Source organism: Corythoichthys intestinalis, chromosome 2 (genome assembly GCF_030265065.1).
Source record: "Corythoichthys intestinalis isolate RoL2023-P3 chromosome 2, ASM3026506v1, whole genome shotgun sequence".
In the NCBI taxonomy this organism is placed as follows: Eukaryota; Metazoa; Chordata; class Actinopteri; order Syngnathiformes; family Syngnathidae; genus Corythoichthys; species Corythoichthys intestinalis.
In genome coordinates this window covers 20,109,176-20,132,366 of record NC_080396.1, presented here as the reverse complement: position 1 = coordinate 20,132,366, position 23,191 = coordinate 20,109,176, and the positions used below count along the sequence as shown (strand labels likewise).

Below are 23,191 nucleotides of genomic sequence, written 5' to 3'. Positions count from 1 at the left end.
GTCATTGTAGTTTCAAGACCTATTAAAATACTTATTTACGGCCCATGTCCACGTGTCTCTGTCTGTTGCCGTGACGACCCTTTATTCGCCATTGAAAGGAAATATTTTTTTTCAGAGACTCAGGCAGCTTATAGAGCCACAATATTTGGCACACTTGGTCGAATTGGCCCAGTTAGAAGATTAATTTTGGTTTTTAATAAGGGCTTGGCTGCACAGCTCAGTAGTACCTCCTTTTTTGTAGTACTCTCTCCAATCGGTTTTTTTTTACCTGTTAGGTGTGTGAATGTAAAGAGGCGACTTTCGAGCTTGTTAGGTTCTAATGAGATGATTAGAGAGGAGGATCTGCCACCACCCTGACCTGCACACAGTCCGAGTTGCGTGACGTCCGAGTTGCGCTAGATTGCGAGGGCCCGTTCAGTCCTGCTTGCAGGCCTAGTTAGGGCCCGAGCACTAAGCGTGCGAAGGCCCTATTGTTTTGCAAAGGATTATTTTTTTTTTTATTTTTTTTTATTTTTTTTTTTTTCAGGGCAAATGAAAACGGCCAATTTGGAGGCCTGAACATGCACGAAAAGTCACCAAAATTTGCACATACGTCCGGAAAATTGTAAATTTCGATAATTTTGCAACGTTGCAAAAAAATATAACAAAATGGCTCAGTGGCGCCCCCTTGAAATTTTAAAATTGGCCTATAACATTAGGGTCTGTCAGCGTAGAGCAATGAAATTTGGGGGGTCTATACCTTGTCCAAAACCGCTCCAAAAAAGCATTTACACGCATATTCCAAACCCAACAGGAAATCGGTTATTTTGGATCAAATATGAAATTTTTATCGATTTACAGGGTGCACATTTGAGACCTTTTCGCCGAGGGAGTTAGTTGGATCATCTTCAAAATTGGTGAGACTGTTCAGGAGACATATGAAATCTTAAGTTTTGAAAATGGTGCGTTTTCATTCACGGGTCTGACCTGGGCGTGGTGCCAAAGTCGACCATTTTTTCGGCAAAATGACAAATTCAGTAAATGACTTATAGTTCCTTGACACAACGTTCAATCTTTTTCATATTTGGCATGTATGTGTGGTATCCCACCCTTAACACGAGTGCATTGAAATATTACCCATTAGGTCTAGCGCCCCCTAGTGAGAACAGGAAATGCCTTTTTTTACGAGACAGGTTCCTCCTCCAAGGGAAAAAAATCTGTTGACCTCAAACCTGCATCAGGGGAGCCTTAAGACCTGTGTTCAGGTGCCTGATGAAAAATATTGAGGTTTTGTTGAGGCGGAGGGGTCCAAACAGGAAAGTGAAAATGAACGTCAACAATTTGTCACGCAAAAAACTTTGAACAGTCATAACTCGGCAGATATACAACATATCTGCGCCAAACTTCCCGTGTTTGTTGAGAGTCATACCCTGAAGGTTCTTGTAGGGGTCATTTGCATCAACTCTACAGTGCCAACTAGTGGCGACAGAAAGAAGTTTTAAAAAAGGCCTTTCCTATTGGGTTTTTTCAACATAGAGCAAGGAAATTTGGGGAGTAGATACCTTATGCAAAACTGCTCCAAAAAGTCTCTTGCACCCATTTTCCAAATCCAACAGGAAATCGGGTATTTTGGATCGAATGTGAAATTTTCATGGGTTCACAGTAGGAGTTTACATTTGGAGGCTTGAATATGCACAAAAACTCGTAAAAATTTGCACATACATGCGGCTTTAGATAACGTTCGATAATCTTGCAATGTTACGAAAAAATGTAGCAAAATGCCTCAGTGGCGCCCCCTTGAATTTTTCAAAAAGGCGTTTCCTATTAGGTTTTTTTGACAGAGAGTGATGAAATTTGGGGAGTCGATACCTTGTGCAAAACTGCTCCAAAAAGTCTCTTGCACCCGTATTCCAAATCCAACAGGAAATCGGGTATTTTGGATCGAATGTGAAATTTTTATCGGTTCACAGTAGGAGTTTACATTTGGAGGCTTGAACATGCACGAAAACTCACAAAAATTTGGACATACATGTGGCTTTGCATAACGTTCAATAATCTTGCAACGTTACGAAAACATGTAACAAAATGGCTCAGTGGCGCCCCCTTGAAATTTTCAAAAAGGCCTCTCCATTTAGGTTTTTTCAACGTAGAGGGATGAAATTCGGAGAGTCGATACCTTGTACAAAACTGCTCCAAAAAGTCTCTTGCATGCATATTCCAAACCCAACAGGAAATCGGGTATTTTGGATTGAATGTGAAATTTTTATCGATTTACAGTGTGCACATTTTACACCTTGGCACCTAGGGAATTAGTTTGATCATTCTCAAAATTGGCGAGACTGTTCATGAGGCATATGAAATCTTAAGTTATCAAAATGGTGTGTTTTCATTCACGGGCCTGACCTGGGCGGGGTGCCAAAGTCGGCCATTTTTTCGCCAAAACACCGAATTCGGAAAATGACTGATAACTCCCTCATACAACGTTCAATCTATTTTAAATCTGGCATGTGTGTGAGGTATACCAGCCTGAGCAGGACTGGATTGAAAATTTACCATTTGTGCTTGGCGCCTCCTAGTGGGAACAGGAAATGCCCTTTTTTTACGGGACACACTCCTCCTCTAAAGGGAAAAAATCAATCTACCTCAAAGCTGCATAAGGGAAGCCTTAAGACCTGTCTTCAGGTGCCTGATGAAAAATATTGAAGTTTCGTTGAAGCGGAGGGGTCCAAACAGGAAAGTGAAAATGACTGTCAACAATTTTTCTCTCCAAAAACTTTGAACAGTCATAACTCGGCAGATATACAAATATCTGCGCCAAACTTCCCGTGCTTGTTGAGAGTCATACCCTGAAGGGCCTTGTAGGGGTCATTTGCATCAAACCTACAGCGCCAACTAGTGGCGATAGAAAGTCACTCGTTTTTCCAATACATGTTCAGTTCTTTTCAGGTTGGTCATTGTAGTTTCAAGACCTATTAAAATACTTATTTACGGCCCATGTCCACGTGTCTCTGTCTGTTGCCGTGACGACCCTTTGTTCGCCATTTAAAGGAAATATTTTTTTTCAGAGACTCAGGCAGCTTATAGAGCCACAATATTTGGCACACTTGGTCGAATTGGCCCACTTAGAAGATTAGTTTTGGGTTTTGAATAAGGGCTTGGCTACACAGCTCAGTAGTGGCTCCTTTTTTGTAGTACTCTCTCCAATAGGGGTTTTTGCTACTTTCGAGCATCTTAGGTTCTAATGAGATGATTAGAGAGGAGGATCTGCCACCACCCTGACCTGCACACAGTCCGAGTTGCGTGACGTCCGAGTTGCGCTAGATTGCGAGGGCCCGTTCAGTCCTGCTTGCAGGCCTAGTTATTATTATTATTATTCTTCTTTTTTCAGGGCAAATGAAAATGGCCAATTTGGAGGCCTGAACATGCACGAAAAGTCACCAAAATTTGCACAAACGTGCGGCTTTGCGTAAATTTCGATAATCTTGTGTCGTTTTGAAAAAATGTCAAAAAATGGCTCAGTGGCGCCCCCTTGACCCTTAAAATTTTCAAAAAGGCCTCTCCTCTCAGGTTTTCAACGTAGAGCAATGAAATTTGGGGAGTAGATACCTTATGCCTAACTGTTCAAAAAAGCCTCTTGCACCCATATTCCAAATCCAACAGGAAATCGGATATTTTGGATCAAATGTGAAATTTTTATCGGTTCACAGTTTGAGTTTACATTTGGAGGCCTGAACATGCACGAAAACTCACCAAAATTTGCACATACATGCAAATTTGCGTAAATTTTGATAATCTACAAAAAAATTTAACAAAATGGCTCAGTGGCGCCCCCTTGAAATTTTCAAAAAGGCCTTTCCTATTAGGTTTTTTCAACGTAGAACGATGAAATTTGGCAAGTCGATACATTGTGCAAAACTGCTCCAAAAAGTCTCTTGCACCCATATTCCAAACCCAACAGGAAGCCGGAAATTTTGGATCAAATGTGAAATTTTATCGATTTACATTTGAGACCTTGTCGCTGAAGAAAATAGTTGGATAGTCTTCAAAATTGGTCAGACTATTCAGGAGACATATGAGATCTTAAGTTTTCAAAATGGTGAGTTTTCACTCAAGGGTCTGACCTGGGCGTGGTCCCAAAGTCGGCCATTTTTGGGCAAAATACCAAATTCAGAAAATGATTAAAAACTCCGTGATACAACGTTCAATCTTTTTCATTTCTAGCATGTATATGAGATATCCCAGCCTGAACACGACTGCATTGAAATATTACCCATTAGGCCTGGCGCCCCCTAGTGGGAACAGGAAATGGCCTTCTTTACGAGACAGGCTCCTCCTCCAAGGGAAAAAAATCTATTGACCTCAAACCTGTTTCAGGGGAGCCTCAAGACATGTGTTCAGGTCCCTGATGAAAAATATTGAGGTTTCGTTGAAGCGGAGAGGTCCAAACTGGAAGTGAAAATGACCGTCAACAATTTGTCTCGCCAAAAATTTTGAACAGTCATAACTCGGCAGATATGCAACATATCTGCGCCAAACTTTCCGTGTTTGTTGAGAGTCATACCCTGAAGGTTCTTGTAGGGGTCATTTGCATCAACTCTACAGTGCCAACTAGTGGCGACAGAAAGAAGTTTTAAAAAAGGCCTTTCCTATTGGGTTTTTTCAACATAGAGCAAGGAAATTTGGGGAGTAGATACCTTATGCAAAACTGCTCCAAAAAGTCTCTTGCACCCATATTCCAGATCAGACAGGAAATCGGGTATTTTGGATCGAATGTGAAATTTTCATGGGTTCACAGTAAGAGTTTACATTTGGAGGCTTGAATATGCATAAAAACTCACCAAAATTTGCACATACATGCGGCTTTGGATAACGTTCGATAATCTTGCAACGTTACGAAACAATTTAAGAAAATGGCTCAGTGGCGCCCCCTTGAAATTTTCAAAAAGGCCTCTCCATTTAGGTTTTTCTAACATAGAGTGATGAAATTTGGAGAGTCAAAACTTTGTGCAAAACTGCTCCAAAAAGTCTCTTGCACACACATTCCAAATCCTACAGGAAATCGGGTATTTTGGATTGAATGTGAACTTTTTATCGATTTACAGTGTGCACATTTTACACCTTGGCACCTAGGGAATTAGTTTGATCATTCTCAAAATTGGCGAGACTGTTCATGAGGCATATGAAATCTTAAGTTATAAAAATGGTGTGTTTTCATTCACGGGCCTGACCTGGGCGGGGCGCCAAATTCTTCCATTTTTTCGCCAAAACACCAAATTCGGAAAATGACTGATAACACCCTCATACAATGTTAAATCTATTTTAAATCTGGCATGTGTGTGAGGTATACCAGCCTGAGCAGGACTGGATTGAAAATTTACCATTTGTGCCTGGCGCCTCCTAGTGGAAACAGGAAATGCCCTTTTTTACGGGACACACTCCTCCTCTAAAGGGAAAAAACCAATCTACCTCAAACCTGCATAAGGGAAGCCTTAAGACCTGTCTTCAGGTGCCTGATGAAAAATATTGAAGTTTCGTTGAAGCGGAGGGGTCCAAACAGGAAAGTGAAAATGACTGTCAACAATTTTTCTCTCCAAAAACTTTGAACAATCATAACTCGGCAGATATAGAACATATCTGCGCCAAACTTCCCGTGCTTGTTGAGAGTCATACCCTGAAGGAACTTGTAGGGGTCATTTGCATCAACCCTACAGCGCCAACTAGTGGCGATAGGAAGTCACTCGTTTTTCCAAAACATGTCCAGTTCTTTTCATGTTGGTCATTGTAGTTTCAAGACCTATTAAAATACTTTTTTACGGCCCATGTCCACGTGTCTCTGTCTGTTGCCGTGACGACCCTTTGTTCGCCATTTAAAGGAAATATTTTTTTTCAGAGACTCAGGCAGCTTATAGAGCCACAATATTTGGCACACTTGGTCGAATTGGCCAAGTTAGAAGATTAATTTTGGTTTTGAATAAGGGCTTGGCTGCACAGCTCAGTAGTGGCTCCTTTTTTGTAGTACTCTCTCCAATAGGGGTTTTTATCTCTTGGGTGTGGGAATGTAATTAGGCGACTTTCGAGCATGTTAGGTTCTAATGAGATGATTAGAGAGGAGGATCTGCCACCACCCTGACCTGCACACAGTCCGAGTTGCGTGACGTCCGAGTTGCGCTAGATTGCGAGGGCCCGTTCAGTCCTGCTTGCAGGCCTAGTTAGGGCCCGAGCACTAGACGTGCGAAGGCCCTATTGTAATGCAAAGGATTATTATTATTATTCTTCTTTTTTCATGGCAAATGAAAATGGCCAATTTGGAGGCCTGAACATGCACGAAAAGTCACCAAAATTTGCACATACGTGCAGATTCGCGTAAATTTCGATAATCTTGCGTCGTTTTGAAAAAATGTCAAAAAATGGCTCAGTGGCGCCCCCTTGACCCTTAAAATTTTCAAAAACGCCTCTCCTCTCAGGTTTTCAACGTAGAGCAATGAAATTTGGGGAGTAGATACCTTATGCCTAACTGCTCAAAAAAGCCTCTTGCACCCATATTCCAAATCCAACAGGAAATCGGGTATTTTGGATTGAATGTGAAATTTTTTCGGTTCACAGTTGGAGTTTACGTTTGGAGGCTTGAACATGCATGAAAACTCACCAAAATTTGCACATACATTCAACTTTGCGTAGATTTTGATAATCTATAAAAAAAATTAACAAAATGGCTCAGTGGCGCCCCCTTGAAATTTTCAAAAAGGCCTTTCCTATTAGGTTTTTTCAACGTAGAACAATGAAATTTAGTGAGTCGATACATTGTACAAAACTGCTCCAAAAAGTCTCTTGCACCCATATTCCAAACCCAACAGGAAGCCGGAAATTTTGGGTCAAATGCGAAATTTTATCGATTTACATTTGAGACCTTGTCGCTGAAGGATAAAGTTGGATCGTCTTCAAAATTGGTCAGACTATTCAGGAGACCTATGAGATCTTAAGTTTTCAAAATGGTGTGTTTTCATTCAAGGGTCTGGCCTGGGCGTGGTCCCAAAGTCGGCCATTTTTAGGCAAAATACCAAATTCAGAAAATGATTAAAAACTCCGTGATCCAACGTTCAATCTTTTTCATTTCTAGCATGTTTATGAGATATCCCAGCCTGAACACGACTGCATTGAAATATTACCCATTAGGCCTGGCGCCCCTAGTGGAAACAGGAAATGGCCTTCTTTACGAGACAGGCTCCTCCTCCAAGGGAAAAAAATCTATTGACCTCAAACCTGTTTCAGGGGAGCCTCAAGACATGTGTTCAGGTGCCTGATGAAAAATATTGAGTTTTCGTTGAAGCGGAGAGGTCCAAACTGGAAGTGAAAATGACCGTCAACAATTTGTCTCGCCAAAAACTTTGAACAGTCATAACTCGGCAGATATGCAACATATCTGCGCCAAACTTTCCGTGTTTGTTGAGAATCATACCCTGAAGGTTCTTGTAGGGGTCATTTGCATCAACTCTACAGTGCCAACTAGTGGCGACAGAAAGAAGTTTTAAAAAAGGCCTTTCCTATTGGGTTTTTTCAACATAGAGCAAGGAAATTTGGGGAGTAGATACCTTATGCAAAACTGCTCCAAAAAGTCTCTTGCACCCATATTCCAAATCCAACAGGAAATCGGGTATTTTGGATCAAATGTGAAATTTTTATCGGTTCACAGTAGGAGTTTACATTTGGAGGCTTGAACATGCACGAAAACTCACAAAAATTTCGACATACATGCGGCTTTGCATAACGTTCAATAATCTTGCAACGTTACGAAAACATGTAACAAAATGGCTCACTGGCGCCCCCTTGAAATTTTCAAAAAGGCCTCTCCATTTAGGTTTTTTCAACGTAGAGGGATGAAATTCGGAGAGTCAATACCTTGTACAAAACTGCTCCAAAAAGTCTCTTGCATGCGTATTCCAAACCCAATAGGAAATCGGGTATTTTGGATTGAATGTGAATTTTTTATCGATTTACAGTGTGCACATTTTACACCTTGGCACCTAGGGAATTAGTTTGATCATTCTCAAAATTGGCGAGACTGTTCATGAGGCATATGAAATCTTAAGTTATCAAAATGGTGTGTTTTCATTCACGGGCCTGACCTGGGCGGGGTGCCAAAGTCGGCCATTTTTTCGCCAAAACATCGAATTCGGAAAATGACTGATAACTCCCTCATACAACGTTCAATCTATTTTAAATCTGCCATGTGTGTGAGGTATACCAGCCTGAGCAGGACTGGATTGAAAATTTACCATTTGTGCCTGGCGCCTCCTAGTGGGAACAGGAAATGCCCTTTTTTACGGGAGACACTCCTCCTCTAAGGGAAAAAAAAAATCAATCAACCTCAAACCTGCATAAGGGAAGCCTTAAGACCTGTCTTCAGGTGCCTGATGAAAAATATTGAAGTTTCGTTGAAGCGGAGGGGTCCAAACAGGAAAGTGAAAATGACTGTCAACAATTTTTCTCTCCAAAAACTTTGAACAGTCATAACACGGCAGATATACAACATATCTGCGCCAAACTTCCCGTGCTTGTTGAGAGTCATACCCTGAAGGGCCTTGTAGGGGTCATTTGCATCAACCCTACAGCGCCAACTAGTGGCAATAGAAAGTCACTCGTTTTTCCAATACATGTCCAGTTCTTTTTAGTTTGATCATTGTAGTTTCAAGACCTATTAAAATACTTATTTACAGCCCATGTCCACGTGTCTCTGTCTGTTGCCATGACGACCCTTTGTTCGCCATTTAAAGGAAATATTTTTTTTCAGAGACTCAGGCAGTTTATAGAGCCACAATATTTGGCACACTTGGTCGAATTGGCCCAGTTAGAAGATTAATTTTGGTTTTGAATAAGGGCTTGACTGCACAGCTCAGTAGTGGCTCCTTTTTTGTAGTACTCTCTCCAATAGGAGTTTTTATCTCTTAGGTGTGGGAATGTAAATAGGCGACTTTCGAGCATGTTAGGTTCTAATGAGATGATTAGAGAGGAGGATCTGCCACCACCCTGACCTGCACACAGTCTGAGTTGCGTGACGTCCGAGTTGCGCTAGATTGCGAGGGCCCGTTCAGTCCTGCTTGCAGGCCTAGTTATTATTATTATTATTATTCTTTTTTCAGGGCAAATGAAAATGGCCAATTTGGAGGCCTGAACATGCACGAAAAGTCACCAAAATTTGCACATACGTGCCGCTTCGCGTAAATTTCGATAATCTTGTGTCGTTTTGAAAAAATGTCAAAAAATGGCTCAGTGGCGCCCCCTTTACCCTTAAAATTTTCAAAAAGGCCTCTCCTCTCAGGTTTTCAACGTAGAGCAATGAAATTTGGGGAGTAGATACCTTATGCCTAACTGTTCAAAAAAGCCTCTTGCACCCATATTCCAAATCCAACAGGAAATCGGATATTTTGGATCAAATGTGAAATTTTTATCGGTTCACAGTTGGGGTTTACATTTGGAGGCCTGAACATGCACGAAAACTCACCAAAATTTGCACATACATGCAACTTTGCGTAAATTTTGATAATCTACAAAAAAATTTAACAAAATCGCTCAGTGGCGCCCCCTTGAAATTTTCAAAAAGGCCTTTCCTATTAGGTTTTTTCAACGTAGAACGATGAAATTTGGCGAGTCGATACATTGTGCAAAACTGCTCCAAAAAGTCTCTTGCACCCATATTCCAAATCCAACAGGAAGTCGGAAATTTTGGATCAAATGTGAAATTTTATCGATTTACATTTGAGACCTTGTCGCTGAAGAAAATAGTTGGATCGTCTTCAAAATTGGTCAGAGTATTCAGGAGACATATGAGATCTTAAGTTTTCAAAATGGTGTGTTTTCACTCAAGGGTCGGGCCTGGGCGTGGTCCCAAAGTCGGCCATTTTTGGGCAAAATACCAAATTCAGAAAATGATTAAAAACTCCGTGATACAACGTTCAATCTTTTTCATTTCTAGCATGTATATGAGATATCCCAGCCTGAACACGACTGCATTGAAATATTACCCATTAGGCCTGGCGCCCCCTAGTGGGAACAGGAAATGGCCTTCTTTACGAGACAGGCTCCTCCTCCAAGGGAAAAAAATCTATTGACCTCAAACCTGTTTCAGGGGAGCCTCAAGACATGTGTTCAGGTCCCTGATAAAAAATATTGAGGTTTCGTTGAAGCGGAGAGGTCCAAACTGGAAGTGAAAATGACCGTCAACAATTTGTCTCGCCAAAAATTTTGAACAGTCATAACTCGGCAGATATGCAACATATCTGCGCCAAACTTTCCGTGTTTGTTGAGAGTCATACCCTGAAGGTTCTTGTAGGGGTCATTTGCATCAACTCTACAGTGCCAACTAGTGGCGAAAGAAAGAAGTTTTAAAAAAGGCCTTTCCTATTGGGTTTTTTCAACATAGAGCAAGGAAATTCGGGGAGTAGATACCTTATGCAAAACTGCTCCAAAAAGTCTCTTGCACCCATATTCCAAATCCAACAGGAAATTGGGTATTTTGGATCGAATGTGAAATTTTCATGGGTTCACAGTAAGAGTTTACATTTGGAGGCTTGAATATGCATAAAAACTCACCAAAATTTGCACATACATGCGGCTTTGGATAACGTTCGATAATCTTGCAACGTTACGAAAAAAATTTAACAAAATGGCTCAGTGGCGCCCCCTTGAAATTTTCAAAAAGGCCTCTCCATTTAGGTTTTTCTAACATAGAGTGATGAAATTTGGAGAGTCAAAACTTTGTGCAAAACTGCTCCAAAAAGTCTCTTGCACACACATTCCAAATCCTACAGGAAATCGGGTATTTTGGATTGAATGTGAAATTTTTATCGATTTACAGTGTGCACATTTTACACCTTGGCACCTAGGGAATTAGTTTGATCATTCTCAAAATTGGCGAGCCTGTTCATGAGGCATATGAAATCTTAAGTTATAAAAATGGTGTGTTTTCATTCACGGGCCTGACCTGGGCGGGGTGCCAAAGTCGGCCATTTTTTCGCCAAAACACCGAATTCGGAAAATGACTGATAACTCCCTCATACAACGTTCAATCTATTTTAAATCTGGCATGTGTGTGAGGTATACTAGCCTGAGCAGGACTGGATTGAAAATTTACCATTTGTGCCTGGCGCCTCCTAGTGGGAACAGGAAATGCCCTTTTTTACGGGACACACTCCTCCTCTAAAGGGAAAAAATCAATCTACCTCAAACCTGCAAAAGGGAAGCCTTAAGACCTGTGTTCAGGTGCCTGATGAAAAATATTGAAGTTTCGTTGAAGCGGAGGGGTCCAAACAGGAAAGTGAAAATGACTGTCAACAATTTTTCTCTCCAAAAACTTTGAACAGTCATAACTCGGCAGATATACAACATATCTGCGCCAAACTTCCCGTGCTTGTTGAGAGTCATACCCTGAAGGGCCTTGTAGGGGTCATTTGCATCAACCCTACAGCGCCAACTAGTGGCAATAGAAAGTCACTCGTTTTTCCAATACATGTCCAGTTCTTTTCAGGTTGGTCATTGTAGTTTCAAGACCTATTAAAATACTTATTTACGGCCCATGTCCACGTGTCTCTGTCTGTTGCCGTGACGACCCTTTGTTCGCCATTTAAAGGAAATATTTTTTTTCAGAGACTCAGGCAGCTTATAGAGCCACAATAGTTGGCACACTTGGTCGAATTGGCCCAGTTAGAAGATTAATTTTAGTTTTGAATAAGGGCTTGGCTGCACAGCTCAGTAGTGGCTCCTTTTTTGTAGTACTTTCTCCAATAGGGGTTTTTATCTCTTGGGTGTGGGAATGTAAATAGGCGACTTTCGAGCATGTTAGGTTCTAATGAGATGATTAGAGAGGAGGATCTGCCACCGCCCTGACCTGCACACAGTCCGAGTTGCGTGACGTCCGAGTTGCGCTAGATCGCGAGGGCCCGTTCAGTCCTGCTTGCAGGCCTAGTTAGCTATTGTCTCTCTTAATGCATGACGTCGTTGGCTCTTCTGTCAGAATATTGTAGCGTCACCGGGGTCTGGCGGTGGCACCGTGATTGACACATCAACGCGAGGTTCTTATTGGTGCACCCGCTGTGCCAGCGCGTCATCCAATTGATGGACAAGATTGCCGCCTGTGTATAGACCCCAATCACATGACGTCACAACTCCGCCCCCCTGACTGGAGCCGCCATATTGTGTGTCAGCTTGTCATGTTTACACATTACCGCTACGTACATGCCTCCTATTACGGCGTGTTTTTCTGCTCGTTAATATTAATAATCAAAATGGTGAAGGCGTGTGTGGCGGTTGGTTGCTGTAACAGAGAAGATAGACGGAGAGACTTGAAGTTCTACCGTATTCTGAGAGACCCGAAGATGAGAGCGAGATGGACTGCTGTAATTCGACAAGAAATCTGGGCACCAAACGATCACCACAGACTATGTAGTAGTCATTTTATATCTGGTAAGATGCATTTAATATATATTTAAAAGATTTTGGGCTGACAACCACTGTACTGACTGATCCCTGTTCTCAGTCTAGTACTGGATGATAGTTAGGGGATTGTAGTGATGACGTGCGCTCAGTGCAGTCGGAGACGCGAAGCAAACACCAACGAGTCCATTTCTCAGTTCCAATAAGTTTATTCTGGTGGCGTTTAATAAGTTAACTCAAAAGCATTTTGTCCAAATAAAAGAAACAAACCAAAAGACTCAAAACGTATTCACAAAAGAACAAACTAAATGAGTGATTTCCCTTCCTGCACGCTGCACTAAGACACAGTCAAAAACTGTTTGCCCTCCTAACTGCCAACACCTGTGACATGAGATTAGCTGTCATTTTAAACATACCTGGGCTGATTCGAGGTCAGTGGAAAGACGCGATTGACAGCCTCTAGTGGCGAGGAGTAAAATTACAGATAATAAGACAAATCAGGAATATGGCTCTTACACACCGGCCCCTAATTGCTCCTTTTAAAGCAATTACATTACCATTCAAAATGAGCCATAGATATACACACGCACAAAAAAAAAGATTGATTGCTCCCAATCCCACATTGTAGTCATACCATGATCATAGACCACCAAACGGTGTTTATTTTTGAACATATTTTAACGCTCGTCTAGAAACTGAGCGTTGCGGGATGTATTTGAGCTTCCTGTAATTTCTGTCCCAGTTCCATGCTTTCTCCTATTTGACAGGTTGTCAAACATTCGTCCAGTAGAGGGAGTGTTTTGCTCCTTTTCAGACTTCAACTGCTGCCTGTGGTGGCAAGTCAGAAGGTTTGTGGCGTTGCTTCATCGGAGGAGAAATGTCAGGAGAACCTTTGTTTCCTTCTGGTAGGGGAGGCGTCCAGAGAAACCTGGCGGACTTTTATGCCTGGTGAATTCTCAATTAAATTTCCTGATTGGATGCCCCTTTTCTTTTCATCTGTCCTGTTAATTTTCCATCTGGTACCACCTCTGAAGACCAGCATTTTCATGTCATCCGGATGCTCCATCTTCACTGGATCCATAAGACATGGACTGACAGCACGACAAGTTTGCATTCTGTCGCACGGCATAGGCCGCTCGCAGTCATTTGCGGTGTTGGCTTGTTGCCCGACACCACGTCCATTGTGAAGTTCCTGGGACTCAGAGGAGAGGGGGATGGTATTGGCTTCTTGGGGATGGATGCGGCCAGGAAGCGTCCTCACAAAGCCCTGAGCTGAGAGCGGCCCATCCTTCCGACCGCTGCCGTAGTGCGAGCTCCGGCGCCGGGTAAAAGCACCTGGTAGCTTGCCCAACTTCTGGGGAATGCAAAGAGGCGACAGCGACATCATGCAGGGGGCAGAGCCAGTGCTCTTGAACCATTCGGCTTGGACTGTAGACTTCTTCACCACCCATTCCCTCTGGTTCTCCGGCTGAGCCCTGATCAGCTCCCGCTTGTCCTGGCATTTTCTATTGACCATCTCCACATGGACCCCCTCTCCCTCTGGAAGCTCTTGCTTTTTCCGCCACCTTTTAGCAGACCTTTTCAATTTTCCTTTCCCTGGATGGTATATGGCATGATGTGAAATTGTGTTGGCGTAAACTGAAGGATGCTCTTGTTCACAGTCGCTACTGCCCCATAACGGACCATTTATCACCCACCCCAATAGGGTTCTAATCGCGTAGGGTCCATCTTCACGACTGTTAATCACATCCCAGGGTTCTAACAACTTGGATGCATTTGTGCCAATCAACAAGTCAACAGAGGCATTTAGGTAGGGAATCTTTACGTTATTTAAATAAGGCCATTTTCTCAGCTCCCTCTCACTGATTATGTTGGTGATCGAAACTGGCATCTGATCATGGGTGCAAACTGTGGGAAGCGAATAAAATTGCTCAGGAGAAATTCCTGAAATCTCAAGACCATCAACCAGAGAACTTTCCACTATGTTGTAATGCCCCAAGGTGCGGATTTTGATTTTAGCTTTCCGTCCTTTGGTGTTCAGCTTTTCAATGAGGCTCCTGGTGCAGAAGGTTCCTGTACTCCCTGGGTCCAGAAAGGCATAGGTTTTAACCACCTTGTTCCCTTTTGAGCACTTCACTTTAACAGGCAAAATTGGAAGAATTTTATTGCAGTCTCCGGCCCCTGTAAGACCACATGTGGAGGATATTGTACAACTGTCAGAAGTATTTGGTTGTTCACTTGTGCTTTGTTGACCATCATTATGATTCACCATTTCCTTTTGTTCTATATGCAGTATGCTGGGATGCATTCGGTTGCACTTGTTGCAAGTGATGCGCCTATCACAGCTCTTGCTCAAGTGTCCTGTGGTTAAACAACTAAAACAAAGACCTTTCTCCTTTAGAAAGTCCAATTTCTCCCCGTGGGTCTTTTTTCCCAACTTAAAACATTGCGCCAACACATGACCACCCGTGCTACAATACAGGCAGGATGTGGAAGTAGTTATATTAGAAGTCCCTTTGTTCTGTGCCTTTTCCTTTTGGTCATCACCTGGTTGGGTTTGTTCATCAATGACCACCTGTGTAGAAAAACTGCTTTTCAATTGTGGTTTCAACGGTAACTTAATTGCCTTTGTAACCCCTTTGATGGCAGGTGATGTATCTTGTATGTCTCCAAAAACTGGATCAGAAATTATTCTGACCTGTTGCTCGACGAATTTGACCAAATCTATAAATTGTGCTCTCCTGTTTGTTTTCTCCAGTATTTCACATGCCTTTGTTCTCCACTTGTCTCTGAGTTTGTAAGGAAGCTTTTGGACCAAAAGTTTCATATTTGTTGGCATGTTGAGCTGTTCCAAGTACTGGAGATCAGCCATAGCATTGGAACATTCACGGAGAAAAAGTCCATATGCTTGGAGTGCTTTGGGGTCTTCAGGCTTGATACTTGGCCATATTGTGACCTTCTCCATGTAGGCTGCGGTTATCCTGTATTCATTTCCAAAATGTTCTTTGAGTAATGTTTTGGCCAGAGCGAATCCTCTATCTGCAGTCATGTGCAGGCAACTGCGAACAATATCCCTTGGCTGCCCTTTGGTGAATTGTTCGAGGTAGTATAAACAGTCTCCTTTGCAGGTGGTCTTTGCTTCAACACAGTGCTCGAATGCCCTGATGAATGAGTTGTATTGTAGAGGATCACCATCGTAAGTTGGAATTTCTCTTCGTGGGAGTAGTTGTGCTGTTTGCATTTGCACAAGGTGAGCCGTTATGTCATTTTGTTGCTGCAGCAGACTGTAGAGGCCTATTGTTGGATTTTGTTCTTGTAGGGGTTGAAACAAGTGTTGGCCTTGCTGTGATGGAATTCCTTGAGTGAAGGTTGCATTTGGTTTTAATTGAAGTGTTTGAGAGGCTTGACTGACAATTGGCTTTGCCTGTGATTGAGAATAGGTGGGATACAATGTTGAAGGATCAACTTGTGGTTTCCTTGAGTTGGATATGGTTGTGGGCATGACCATTGATGACACATCTCTTTGTAGAGGTAGAAAAGCTTGCTGCTGCGGTGGTGGAGGCACATATGTCGCAGCCTCTGGATTGAGGGAGGCGAGGTCGATCTTAGGTCTAGCCCCCTTTTTAATGTAGGAAGCCATTCCATCAGATCGCCTTGAATGGACGCTGCTCCCTTCCTGAAGCACCGCTAGCTTAGCCGAGGTTGCAGCGATTTCAGCCTCCAGCTGAAGCTGCTCCCTTTTTCTCCTCAATGCAAGCTCCTGCTCCTCTAATGCTCTCTTCACTGCAAGCTCTTGCTCCTCTAACGCATGCTGGTCCCTTAAAACAGCAGCTCGAGCCAAGAGAGCAGCTCGTTCTGCCTCTGCCCTGAGCCTAGCTGAAGAAGTGGAGGATCTGCTGCTCGATGATCTGCCACTTGATGATCGTCGGCTTGAGCCATGGTGCTGTGACTGCACATTTGAAATGCTGTCTTGTGGTTTTATTTGATTTTCCTCCTCTTCATCCTTGACATCCGCAACTTTATTTTCATTGCCATTGTCCACAGTACTTTGTGTTTCTGTTGGTCCCATTTCATTTTCAATTTGTACCGTTTGTGTTTGCTCACGTTGTTTTCCCATTTCATAACCAACACCATGGTAATCACGTACTGAACCAGTCCTATTGTCAGCTAACCACTGATTTGTGTACTCAATAAAATCATTAACATTCAACATTTTGGCTTGGTACCATATATCATGTTTGCCTGCCTCGTCAGCAGCTACCAACCCTAATATAGATGTATGAACCATTTGTATATTGTCACACAACTCAGTAAACGTGGTAAATTCATTTTCAACCTCATTTACGTGCCTTTTATCGCACATCAATTTTGCAATATTTTCCTTTACTTTTGACAGTTTAACAAACCCAGACTTCCTTTGTTTTTCTAAGCTACTTATTTTTTCCATTAAAACCTTCGGTGTAATTTTAATCACACGCTTTTCCCGTACACCCGCACCTTCAGTAAGTTTGGTCTCATGACGAAGATTTCCTTTTTCCTCTTCGGCCATTATGACCACGAATGTTTAGATGGCTTTCAATTAACCTGCAAAGAAGTGTTACGCAATTCGTCTCGACGCAAAGTTTTTAGACGATCGCGAGTTCGTGACGTCACCAATGCATTGGATTTATGCGAATGTGTGCACACAAATTAAAATGGCCATTCAAATAAGCGCTGGTCTCCACATACCCCAATCGAGCGTTGGCCGGCTTGATGAATGGTGCTCCTTCGGCGATGATGATCCGCCGCTGGTCTCGTAGGAAGCTCCCGTACGGCTCCAGTCAGCAATCGGCGATGTCAAACGCTGCCCAGCTGACATCCGCTGCTCCCAAACGAGCTGGTAAAAATCTACACGCTGCGTGCAGCTCCGCGTCCTCTTGATGATCGTTGTCCCAATTAACGATCGGTGTCCACATCAAAAAAGCAAGTTTTTGACCTTAAATGTACTGACTGATCCCTGTTCTCAGTCTAGTACTGGATGATAGTTAGGGGATTGTAGTGATGACGTGCGCTCAGTGCAGTTGGAGACGCGAAGCAAACACCAGCGAGTCCATTTCTCAGTTCCAATAAGTTTATTCTGGTGGCGTTTAATAAGTTAACTCAAAAGCATTTTGTCCAAATAAAAGTAACAAACCAAAAGACTCAAAACGTATTCACAAAAGAACAAACTAAATGAGTGATTTCCCTTCCTGCACGCTGCACTAAGACACAGTCAAAAACTGTTTGCCCTCCTAACTGCCAACACCTGTGACATGATTAGCTGTCATTTTAAACATACCTGGGCTGATTCGAGGTCAGTGGAAAGACGCGATTGACAGCCTCTAGTGGCGAGGAGTAAAATTACAGATAATAAGACAAATCAGGAATATGGCTCTTACAACCACAATTAAGATCATTGTGTGACGTTGGTGATTGGGGTCTATATCGTTGCCTCTTTTTTTTTTTCTTTTTTCTTTTTTTGGGGGGGCGGAGTTGTTGGCGGTAAGCAGAGTAAAAAGGGAGAAAAATACCACGACTTCCGTGTCTAATTTTTCGCCGCCAAGCAAGCGTTACAATATTAATTAAAAATGAATGAAAACTAAATACTATTGAATACGTCATCATTATCATGTTAAAAATTTAAGTGACGGGTAGAAATAGACTATGACCGGATTTTTATGACCCTGTCAGTCAAAATGACAGACAACGAAAATGTCTAGCACAACCTCTGCCCAGAAGTCAATAAAACAGAGTGAATCCTCGTCACAGCATATTGCGCTGTTGGTAACAAAGAAGCCGAACTTTTAACAGCACGTCTGCCGCACATCTGCCAAGGCGATAAATCGCAGCGGGAAAATTACCGCCTTCATTTTCATTTGCCCTGCGATAAATGGAATTATTGTATATCGCGACAGGCTTACTTTCAAGCATTCTACTCTCTACTCAGAAACAGAAGAGCTGTTACGTAAAATGTCCTCAAAATCTGGAATGACCCAATAGCTCAATCTCACAATGGTCGTCACACTTTCGTTCCGTGCAGTTGTTTGTGGTGGAGCGAATGGGCAGAAGACCACTGCACCTGACTGGTTTAATGGGAATGGCAATTTCTGCAGTTGTTCTAACCGTTGCTATGAAGTTGTTGGTAAGTGCATGAAATGCTGTGAACCGTTGTGATGTCATGGTTGGTTATTAATTCTGATGTTTGAAGAAATGGACGTTCAAAGTTTTTGTCCCCTACAGGATCAACACAACTGGATGTCCTACGTGAGCATTGTGTCCATATTTATCTTTGTAGCCTTTTTTGAAATTGGTCCGGGCCCCATCCCTTGGTTCATTTCGGCGGAGCTCTTCAGTCAAGGGCCCCGGCCTGCTGCCATCGCAGTTGCTGGCTTCTCCAATTGGTCTGCCAATTTTTTAGTTGGCATGTGCTTTCCGTATGTTGAGGTAAAGCCGTTTTAAAATACAAATTCTGTTAAGGAGACACTCTTACATTTATCAGATTTTTAATCAAGTTGCTGCAATTTTAACTTTAACATGTTTTTTCCCCCCTGTCTTCAGCAACTTTGCGGCGCTTTTGTCTTCATCATATTCACCGTTTTCCTGCTGGGCTTCTTTGTTTTCACCTACTTCATGGTGCCCGAAACCAAGGGACGTAGTTTTGATGAGATTTCCGCTGGCTTTCGAAAGGCGGCCGCAGGTGGTGATAGATACTCAGCCTCTGAGGAATTCAACACACTCAGGGGGGATGATCCTGATCTTTGAAAGAATACACATTTTAATCCCAATTCATGACGGTTTTTGGGGTTAAATTCCTACAATGATTGTTTCTTTTTCTTTTTTAAGTCCACAGAATGTTTAACTGGATTGATTCAGATGTCCCGTTATCTGTTTTGGTGCTAAAAATGAAAAGGTCGCACACGACTAATGTATCAACCATCACAAAAATGCATTGTTTTATGACATTCCAATGAAAATAAACATACTGATATAAAGACAGGCTTTGGGATAGTGAAAAATTCTTTTGTCCAGTAGTACACACATGATAGATTATCATTGCAATAAACTGTGAACTCAAGATAATGCTCAATATATGGTCTGAAATTTGAATATTAAAGGAGCCATATGCAAGAACTGCACTTCAACTATTCATTAAGTGGCCCTACAGTTTCAATAGACATTAAAGAAACATGTTAATTGGAAATACTTCTACAACAGAGTTCTCAATGGCTAAATGGCGATTTTCCTATTTTAAAAGTGGATACTCGGCCCATTTTAGGTATTATGCGTCTATTTAGAATGGATGTCCCAATCAGCCAATTACAGAATCAGTTTTGTGTCTTCGTCCAGGTTGCCAGAGCTCAGTACAGTCTGAATTAACGATGCCGTCTACCACTTGAGCCCCCCAAAAAAAACTAGGCTCAAATGGGTCATGACAAAGTCAGAAACAAGGCAAGGATATACAGTGGGGCAAATAAGTAGTCAACCACCAATTGTGCAAGTTCTCCTACTTGAAAAGATTAGAGAGGCCTGTAATTGTCAACATGGGTAAACCTCAACTATGAGAGACAGAATGTGGAAAAAAAAACAGAACATCACATTGTTTGATTTTTAAAGAATTTATTTCCAAATTAGAGTGGAAAATAAGTATTTGGTCACCCTACAAACAAGCAAGATTTTTGGCTGTCAAAGAGGTCTAACTTCTTCTAACGAGGCTGCATTCGTTACCTGTATTAATGGCACCTGTTTTAACTCATTATCGGTACAAAAGACACCTGTCCACAAACTCAGTCACACTCAATTAATAGAAAATGGAAGACATAAAAGACCACTGATAATCCACCTGGATCTGGGGCTCCATGGAAGATCTCACCCCATGGTGTCAAAATGATCACAAGAACGGTGAGCAAAAATTCCAGAACCACACGGGGGGACCTAGTGAATGACCTACAGAGAGCTGGGACCACAGTAACAAAGGCACACAATGCGCCGCCAGGGACTCAAATCCTGCACTGCCAGACGTGTCCCCCTGCTGAAGCCAGTACACGTCCAGGCCCGTCTGCGGTTGGCTAGAGAGCATTTGGATGATCCAGATGAGGACTGGGAGAATGTGTTATGGTCAGATGAAACCAAAATAGAACTTTTTGGTAGAAACACAGGTTCTCGTGTTTGGAGGAGAAAGGATACTGAATTGCATCTGAAGAACACCATACCCACTGTGAGGCATGGGGTGGAAACATCATGCTTTGGGGCTGTTTTTCTGCAAAGGGACCAGGACGACTGATCTGTGTAAAGGAAAGAATGAATGGAGCCATGAATCGAGAGATTTTAAGTGAAAATCTCCTTCCATCAACAAGGGCATTGAAGATGAGACATGGCTGGGTCTTTCAGCATGACAATGATCCCAAACACACAGCCAGGGCAACAAAGGAGTGGCTTGTAAGAAGCAATTATAAGGTCTTGGAGGGGCCTAGCCAGTCTCCAGATCTCAACCCCACAGAAAATCTGTGGAGGGAGTTAAAAGTCAGTGTTGCCCAACGACAGTCCCAAAACATCACTGCTCTGGTGAGATCTGCACGGCGGAATGGGCCAAAGGGTTAGGGGCCCGCTGCCGAACTTCCAGCGTGTCACTCGTTAGCTACCCCAACATGTCGTTAGTTTTGCCCTTCCAATTTGAACCAGAGCAAAAAAGTGAAGAGCAGGACAGCAATGTCAGTCGTTCACAAGACGAGCAGCAAAGGCAAAATGCAGAGCAGGAAATACCTGATAAGACAACAATTGGGCAAAACTGGTGATGTGCGTCTCAATGACAACGGAGCGAGAGAGCGTATGCTGTTGAGGACTCCGGTTTTTGTTAGCAGATCTTCAAAGTGAGCTATTGCGTGATCAAAGTTATTCCAATATAATTATGTAGATTGTTAGCATCCAGAGCTGTCGTGTGCTTTACAGTAAAGGCCAAAAGTGTGTACACACCTTGTCATCCATGCATTTTTATTTTCATGACTATTGACATTATAAACTCACTGAAGGTAATAAAACTATGAATTCACACGTGTGAGTGGCTGACTGTCCTCATTAAATTTGTCATCTGGATCGAGTGTCTTCCATGTCTTGTACATCCAACTCCGTTTAGCTACATAAGGGTGGTCCATATGAAGTGCTCGGCGCGCATCAGCTGGCCACTGTTATCGCTGCATCGGACGTGTCTGGATCAGTTTGAGTGGTATCGTCACTAGGGTTGGGCATCGTTTGAAATTGAACGGTTCCGATTACGATTCCACATTTCGATTCCGGTTCCTAACGATTCTCGATTCCGATTCTTTTAAGAGGCAGGTTCAATAAAAAAAGGCAGGGTAAAAAAAATTTGCATGGTTTATATTAAAGTCTTAACTTCTCGATTTTTTAAATTATATGAACTTCTTAGAGGGCTAATTTTAACTTGTATATAAATATCAGTGTTTGAACTTGAGCAATTTTTTTACCGCTCGGCTGTCAGGGCATCGAAACATGGAATCAAAATTTTAAAATTCGAACGATTCCGGGATCATCGGAGTGATAGAACCGATTACCATCGATGCTCGATGCCCAACCCTAATCGTCACTCGTATTAGGTGAATACTGAACAGACACACTTACTGCCTGATGAACTGACAGTAGAGGTGAATTATTAGCTTCCTCTGTGACTAGCGGTACGCCAGAAGGTTCGCCTACCACTGTAGCGACAGGAGCAGCTTGCCTACTTAAGAGAGCGGCCAGCAGTTTGTCTTTCGGGCTTTATTGCGCGCATTTCACTCGCTATCCGAGCGCATTGAGGCTTCTTGTGAGGGAAAATAGCTGGAACAGCATTTGATTTTAGTCTCCGCTTATATCCAGCCGCTCCGGTGAGCTCTTTCATAAGTTGACGTCGACTAAAAGCCTCGAACGCGGTAGGAGAAAAATGGCGAGAACAAAGCCTTGGATCTTTGGGAAGTTTTGTCAGTCTACAGGCATTTTTCCAAACCTTTCTTCTCTTGTCAATAAGAAATATGTGGAGACACATCACTCCTTGTTTCCATTTGACTGGAAATTGCATCCAAAAGCAGCACATCGTGGCATTTTACGTAGCGAGTTTAGGGAGCAATACATAATTGCTGTACACAACTGGAAACGTCCCAATTATGTCATCACTCCAAGCCCGCAAAACATGGCGCCAACTATCGGTCAAAATATGCACTAAATATTGTAAAATATTGCCGTTGATTTAACATTTTATGCGTTTCTGACAACATATTTTAGTACAAGAGAAGAATTGTGGTTTATTAGAGCCTACATGTCTAAGATTGAGGATCCAGTTAAAGTTAAAATATATATTTTTTCGATTAAAAACACGATCCTTTTCAACAACAACAAAAAATTGACCCGATCAGCCCGAGCAATGCTGACAGCACTTCTGTAATTAGTCACATGACATTTTGGAGGGAAAATGACAAGCAGTACTCAATTTGGACATTTAAGGATGTACGTAGTTCTGATGCGGTGTACTCACTTTTGTTGCCAGGGGTTTAGATATTAATAGCTATATTTTGAGGGGGAAATAAATTAACTATTATATGAGCTGCACACAGACTACTTTTGTGTCAAAGTGTCATTTTGTCAGTGTTGTCCCATGAAAAGATAAGATATACTTAAATATATGCAGAAATGCGAGGGGTGTACTCACTTTTGTGATACACTGTATGCTGTATGTTCACACAATCATTGCTCACGTTAGCGTATATTTATTTAGCCTTTG

At 42.4% G+C, this 23,191-nt stretch overlaps 1 protein-coding gene across 1 annotated transcript in view; it reads left to right on the top strand.

Moving 5' to 3' along the window:
- LOC130905120 (solute carrier family 2, facilitated glucose transporter member 1-like) overlaps positions 1–20,414 on the top strand; it is a 77,792-nt gene extending 57,378 nt beyond the window's left edge. The window contains exons 8-10 of the mRNA XM_057818168.1: positions 18,464–18,565; positions 18,664–18,867; positions 18,982–20,414. Of these exons, the coding sequence (XP_057674151.1) occupies positions 18,464–18,565; positions 18,664–18,867; positions 18,982–19,185 (510 nt within the window). The 3' untranslated portion in view covers positions 19,186–20,414. The remainder of the gene's footprint in view (positions 1–18,463; positions 18,566–18,663; positions 18,868–18,981) is intronic.
- The last annotated feature ends 2,777 nt before the right edge of the window (positions 20,415–23,191 follow it).